This window comes from Polyodon spathula, chromosome 13 (assembly GCF_017654505.1).
Source record: "Polyodon spathula isolate WHYD16114869_AA chromosome 13, ASM1765450v1, whole genome shotgun sequence".
Lineage (NCBI taxonomy): Eukaryota > Metazoa > Chordata > Actinopteri > Acipenseriformes > Polyodontidae > Polyodon > Polyodon spathula.
In genome coordinates this window covers 12,139,725-12,147,169 of record NC_054546.1, presented here as the reverse complement: position 1 = coordinate 12,147,169, position 7,445 = coordinate 12,139,725, and the positions used below count along the sequence as shown (strand labels likewise).

The 7,445-nt window shown below is 35.7% G+C and overlaps 1 protein-coding gene across 1 annotated transcript; it reads right to left on the bottom strand.

Annotated features, from left to right (window-relative positions):
• slc18a3a (solute carrier family 18 member 3a) lies at positions 1 to 2,633 on the bottom strand. The gene has a single exon (XM_041268042.1). The coding sequence runs from the start codon at positions 2,119 to 2,121 to the stop codon at positions 568 to 570; it is 1,554 nt and encodes a 517-aa protein (XP_041123976.1). The 5' UTR covers positions 2,122 to 2,633; the 3' UTR covers positions 1 to 567.
• Between the last annotated feature and the right edge of the window lie 4,812 nt (positions 2,634 to 7,445).

The following is a 7,445-nucleotide window of genomic DNA, read 5'->3' as shown; positions in this document are numbered from 1 at the left end:
TGACACTTCGCATTTAATTTATTAAGGTAAGTAATCCTTGACGATTCAAATATTAATGTGACATATTGCATTTTTCTAAATAGCAGCACATATCAGGCAAGCTGGTTACAGAGCATAATTCATTCCTGGAAAGAAAAAAGAAAAACAATAAGCCATTTTCAAAATATGAAATCATATGACACTCTTATTATTTACAGTATTTTATTTTAGGTCCCTGAATATGCACGTATATATTTTTTGGAACACATACTGATATTGATTTACTTTATTTATATATTACAATGATATACAATAGTATTTACGTACACATCTTTGACTTTATAATCAGCTTTGCACAATACTCAAATTAAACGTTGATGAACTAACTTTTTACTACAGACTTACTCAAATATGACAATTTGTCTTCATTGTTGTTCTACAGAGTTTTCAAGAATAACATAAAATAAACTTGGAAGAAACTAGTTACACAACAAAATAAAGTTAGGTTAATATTGAACATTGGTACATAACATATGGCAAATACTGTTCCAACAGTGAGAATAAATGATGTTTGTATTTCAACTCCCTTTAACTATATTCGGCTCCTGATAAATCCTCCTCTGAAATGGACTGTCTCTTAAAATTGCCCATTTCATTCTGACCACCAGATGTGGCAAAACCCCTTTTCTTGGCATTTCGCTCTTCCATCTTGATGGCATCATACAGCCCTGTATGTCCCTCTTCCAAAAGGATGTTCCTCTCAGAGTAAGAGGGTTTAATTTGGCACACATTTCTGAGGAAAAGGAGGGCAGGTGCATAAAGTACATTGACAAGGCCCATGCCCAGGTTTAACTGCACAAAGCCATGTGTGTGTACAATTTGACCAGCCACTATGGGTCCCAAGGCATAGGCAACACAATAAGAAATATCTGCAATAGCATAGACACTGCCATATACAGAGACATGACGTACATCTACTAAGAAGGCAAGAGTGGGTAAAAGGGCAGTGTCCACCAGGGCTATTCCAAAGCATATGCCACACAGAGGGGCAATTAGTTCTCCAAAGTTCCTGCAGGCTGGTACAGTACACGAGCTTGCACCTATAATCACCATACCTATCGCCCCATAAAACCATTGGTAGTTGGGATATTCTGCAGCTAGTTTTACCGTGATATAAACACCCAGGACATGAGGAAAGAAGGCAGGCAACCAGGTTAGCCCCATCTCCCATTTTGTGGCACCCATGGTCGTTTCCATCCAGTTGGCTATTGTGGGTTCCAAGAAAGCTAGTGGGATGTTGCAAACAGTTAGCGCTCCAGCCACAACAGCAATGTAGGGGTCTATCATGAGTTTGTAAATAGGGGTGCCCACTGGCATGTTCTCTCTAGTTCTGTTTGTAAACGGTTTTATGAAAACCAATAGCAAGATGCCATCCATTAGTGCGATGAACGCAAGCACTAGGAATGGGACTCTTTTCCCCACGAATTCGTACAAAATGCCACCAAATGGGGGCGCCACCAGGCTCCCGAATGAAATGAATGCCAAAGCTATACCCAGGGCTTTACTTCTTTCGGACTCTTCGGTGTATGTATCAGCAATCATGGCAATTCCAGCTGTGTCGGCAAAGGCTGACCCAAGCCCCTGGAGACTTCTGGCTGCGAACAAGGTAGCATAGTTTGCAGCAAAGGCAAATATACAAGTAGAAAAAAAAATGATTATAAGTCCTATAAAAAGTGGAATATCGTACCCAACTTTGTCTATGAATGTTCCGCTTAAGGGGTTAACAAGCAGTTGTAAGATGGCTTTCGATGCAAAGAGGACTCCTATTTGTAAATCTAAATTTTCTGTGGTAGTTTTATCATCACTTGTTATGTTAGAAAAAGAACTGGAGTTAATACCTGCAGGGTCTTGGTCTGGATTAGTATCACCTTCTAGATAAGCAAGATAATCAGGTATAATGGGCACAATGACCATATAAAGCATATTGTCCAACAAGAGAGCAATGCAGACAATGAACAAAATAAGTCTTTTCTGTCTTTGGGGGTCCTGCATAACAGTGCCTAACTGTTTAGTTCTTTCACCCATCTCTGACAATTTCTCTGCAGCAGATTTAGCAAGACCGCTTGTCCCTTCTGATGCCATGATTGCTCGTGCTTAAAGAAAACTTTCTTCTTCAGCAAAATACAGTTAGAATCCTTTGCTTATACTGCAATCAGAACCGCACAGGAACAGCACTTTCTGTGCATTGATGTTAGATGTACTTATTTATTTGTTTGTTTATTTTACCTGTTTTTTGTTGAATGTCTTCATAGCACTTGTTTTTGTATTTTCTCGAAACAGTCTTGACTTCGTCATACGCAGTTAATCAGTTCACACTTGTCATCCGATGCATTGAACTGGATTGTATAGAGTCAATGGCGTACTACCTTAATAAAGTCTTGTTTCTATTTTCTTCCAGTTTATCCTCTGCTCTGTGTATTCGCCATACCCAGCAATTCCACGGCAGGAAGCTGTGTTGTCTTTTAAGTTAGAAGTCCTTGTGAAACTCGGCGTCTCTGTTTTTAAATTCAAAACTAGTGCCACCTGTAACACAGATCTCCTCTCATCGGAGATGCAATCCCGGTTTTGATACCATTGCCACGAATGCACTTGCACGTTTCTTGATTCTTTTTTTTTTTTTCTCCGTAGACTGTGACGCACTGCGAGCTCGGACCCCAGTGGTTCCTTAGCCAGCTGCGTCTTTAATGATAATTTAGCACATGCCAAAACCTTGTCCAATAACAGAGCAGAGTAGAAACTAACCGTACTACTTAACTCCTACCTACAAACTGTTGGTGGCCATCAAAATCGAGTTTAAAAGCTGACTAGACTGCTGAATACAGTATCTCCTAATGCTCATCAGCTGCGTGAGACTAGATGTGTTTTTGGAAAACAAAAAAGAAACCAAAAAAAAAATAAAAAAATAAACCAAAACGAAACAGACGTATGTGTTTGTCGAGCTTCAGTACACACACACACACACACACACACACACACACACACACACACACACACACACACACACACACACACACACACACACACACACACACACACAAGGTTTTCACACACACACACACACACAAAGTGCATTATTTATTACACAATGATGTATTTATGTATATAAATCATAAGGTTTTCAGTAACAATAAACATATTTGAAAAGTTTATTATTACAATTTTACGAAATGCCTTTTCATCCAAGGGACCTAAGTCAGCTGTCTGAAAACTCCGAGACAAACAGAAATATAAATATATATTTTCTATATCAGTTTGGATGGCAGCTGAAAGCTCCTGTCAAAACATTTGTTCTCGTTCATGTAGCTTTTTCTATTTGCCTAGTTTGTAGTCAAGACACGGTGTGGGTGAGTTCTGGGTCCCGGTGTTTGACAGGTGATATATTTGTAAATCGATTCTGTCTTTAAATGTAAGAGATGTCGTGCCTATTTAACTGTAACACAAAACCTTTTCCTTGTTCACTCGTGTTCTGTTTGCCATGAAAACACTGAGTATTTATCAACAATGGTACACTATGTGTTTATTTTATCTCTTCATCCAGATACATTTTGTTAAACGGTTTGTATTAGAATTGTATGTAGATTTAAACAATAAATCGATAATAAAAATACAAGCCTCAAAGGTGTATGCACATTGTATGTATTTAAAACCATTATTGAAATGACGACTCATATCAAATCTAGCTGGAGATTGTGTTTATACACTTTTCCACTCTTTCTGCATCTAATCTTATCAAATGCAATTAGTGCATCCATTTAAATCAATGATTCATACATTTTGCTCTGTTGGGATGCAGTTTATTGAGGAATCTAAAAACAACCTGTCAGATTTGTGTTTGTATTCCAACAGTCAAGGTTGGAGTGAGTTACATTTGTTAAATGTGTGTAATTAATTGGTCGGTCAATACATACCACCGAGTCACGTTAACCAATCCCAGACTTTTTCGATGGCATAACAGAAATATTTGTGGATAATAAATAATAAACCTAGCTTTACAGCCACCCGCTGCCTTTAATGCAAGGTAAACTATATGACTTCACTCTATACTCCGTGACTGATCCACTGACACCGCCCTCTGCTGACTCTTAGCACATTTTTTGAACTACTAAACAGGGATTTGTAAACTTTATACTTTGCGTGATAGCTTCTGCTTGCGAACAAAAGGGAGATGCATTACTAAAATGACCTAACGATTTTCATGTTTTACGCACTTCGTTACATATATAGTTTACTATAGCTATAACAGTCACGACAACAATAACATCATTACAAGTATAAATACAATACCATCAGCATTTTACAGCATTGACCAGACATAAAAATAATTAAAGAAAATACAGCTTTATTTTCTTTTGCAATACTGATAAACTGGTTGTCTTTATATACATTGTAGGGCATTATTGTGAATAAACGGTCAAATTGAATATGTTTAATTATTATATATATATATATAGATATATATCTTCATATATCTATCTTATATTAATATATATATATATTTATATATATATATATTATTATAATTAAAAAACTGTAAAGTCAATATCAATAGCAATTGATAAAATTATAGGAAGTGCAGTCTTATTGATCAAACGTAGTTGGTACAAAAATCTTGTCCAATAGCAATTGATAAAATTAACCCGAGGAAGTGCAAGTCTTATTGATCACTTCGTATTTGAGTACAAAATCTTGTCTTTGTCGAGCTGGCCTGAGAGAGAATTCACCTTTTCCACAAGTAGACATCAAGATACCCTGACTAATTTTAAATAGTGCCTCCCAACACGTGCTATGTAAAGAAGGAAAATAAAATATATATCGTATGTTAATAGCTTAAAACTAAATGATAATGGTTTTCACTTTGACGACTATACTACTACTCCTACTACTACTACTCCTACTACTACTACTACTACTACTAACTAATAATAATAATAATAATAATAATAATAATAAATAATAATAATAATAATACAAATATGTTCACGGATTGTTTTTTTTTTTTTTTTTTTTCACTGCACCCACAAACCTCAAACCACTATTTCCAGATGGACAAATAAAGGTTTAAAAGATTTATAAACTGTGCTGGAATGGTTTAGCAATTGATAGATGTGTAAACTGAAATTTCAGCACCATCTCTTGTGAACAGCTCATTCAAACTTACTAGCGTGCGTTACCAGCGCCATCTACTGTTTGATTTGGTATATGTTTTCTTTTTGATATTTCATATTTTATTTTATCCAATCACAATATATCTACATTTCACAGTTGATCGTCAATATCTAATATTCTTGCCATTAACGATAGACAGGCCTGGGAGTTTCTGGTTTATACGTTCTGCAATTCGGGTTTCTTCATATACAGTGGATTGCAAAAGTATTCAGACCCCTGACCAATTCTCTCATATTACTGAATTACAAATGGTACATTGAAATTTCGTTCTGTTTGATATTTTATTTTTAAACACTGAAACTCAGAATCAGTTATTGTAAGTTGACATTGGTTTTATGAACAAAATTTCAATGTACCATTTGTAATTCAGTAATAAGAGAGAATTGGTCAGGGGTCTGAATACTTTTGCAAGCCACTGTGTGTATGTGTGTGTGTGTGTGTATATATATATATATATATATATATATATATATATATATATATATATATATATATATATATATATATATATTATATATAATGACAATACCTTGTATACATAAAACAGCAGCGTCGGTCTTTGTTACCATTGTCAGGTAATACTAAATAAGTCACAACCAAGTTTCTGAAGATTATTGTACTATATAAAATACTATGTAAACCTATAAAACTGCAAAAGCGCTTTGTGATGGTGGTCCACTATGAAAGACACTATATAAAATAAATTATTATTATTATTATTATTATTATTATTATTATTATTATTATTATTAGTAATAGTAGTAGTAGTATCGGAATTATTAAGATGTTGTCTGTACAAAAAGCCAAAGGAAATTTCCACTATATTCATGATACAGAAAGCCTTGCAATCTGTGACTTCCGCTTGCACTAATCCACAATTCACTGATGTTTCAGGAGGCGGTTTCTCCACGGGTCATTCCGGAGAACAGCCTTCACTGCTGATATGAGCCTCTAACTTCTCTGAATTACAGTTGTTAATTGTGAACAATTCTTCCAGAATAATTTTTTTCTAGTATAAGAATTAAAAACCGCTTCTCTCGTTTGTGATGTTTGGTACACATTGACGACATCGTGTGGTGGAATCATTTACTGCAGATATGTTTACAACGTCGTATTTCCATGGGAATAACCTGGGAAAACCCTTCCCTAATGTAAACACCTCCACATTCTGAAAGTCCGCTGACCAATTAGTGTAAAGTCATGGAGTAAATATGTTTTGTTTTTACTTAATTAAATTATAACCAACTGCCAAAGTTCATTGAATTAGTTGTAGTGGCAGCCTGTACCACATCCATACATATACAGTGCCTATAGAAAGTCTACACCCCCTTTCAAAATGTTTACCTTTTGTTGCCTTATAGCCTGGAATTAAAATGCATTAACATTTTTTTTTTTATTATTATTTACACATCCTACCCACATCTTCCAAGTGAAAAAAAAACATTCTAGAAATTTGTAGAAAATTAATTAAAAATAAAAACTGAAATAGCTTTGTTGGACAAGTGACCACCCCCCTTGTAATAGCAATCCTAAATTAGCTGAGGTGTAACCAATCACCTTCAAAATCACACACCAAGTAAAGTGGCCTCCACCTGTGTTAAATTGTAGTAATTCACATGATTTTAGGATAAATTCAGCAGTTCCTGATGCAAAACCAAATCACCCAAAGAACACCATCCCTACTGTGAAGTTGGCGGTGGCAGCATCATGTTATGGGGATGTTTCTCATTGGCAGGGACTGGGGCAATTGTCAGGATAGAAGTGAAAATGAATGGAGCAAAGTACAGAGAAGTCTTTGAGGAAAACCTGCTGCCCTCTGCAAGAAAGCTGAAACTGGGACGGAAGTTCACTTTTTAGCATGACAGTGACCCAAAACACACAGCCAAAGCTACACTGGAGTGGCTAAGGAACAAAAAGGTCAATGTCCTTGAGTGGTCCAGTCAGAGCCCGGACCTAAATCCAATCAAAAATTTGTGGCTTGACTTGAAGATTGCTGTCCATCAACGCTCCCTAAGGAACATGACAGAGCTTAAACAGTTTTGTAAAGAATGGTCAAATATTGACAAATTAAGGTGTCCAAAGTTGGTAGAGACCTATCCCAACATACTCACAGCTGTAATTACTACCAAATAATTTTTAATATATCATTTTTTACTCAATAAAAACTTTTTTCCCCTTAACAGTGTGGAGTATGGTGTGTAGATAAGTGGAAAAAAAAATCCTCAATTAAATACATGAAA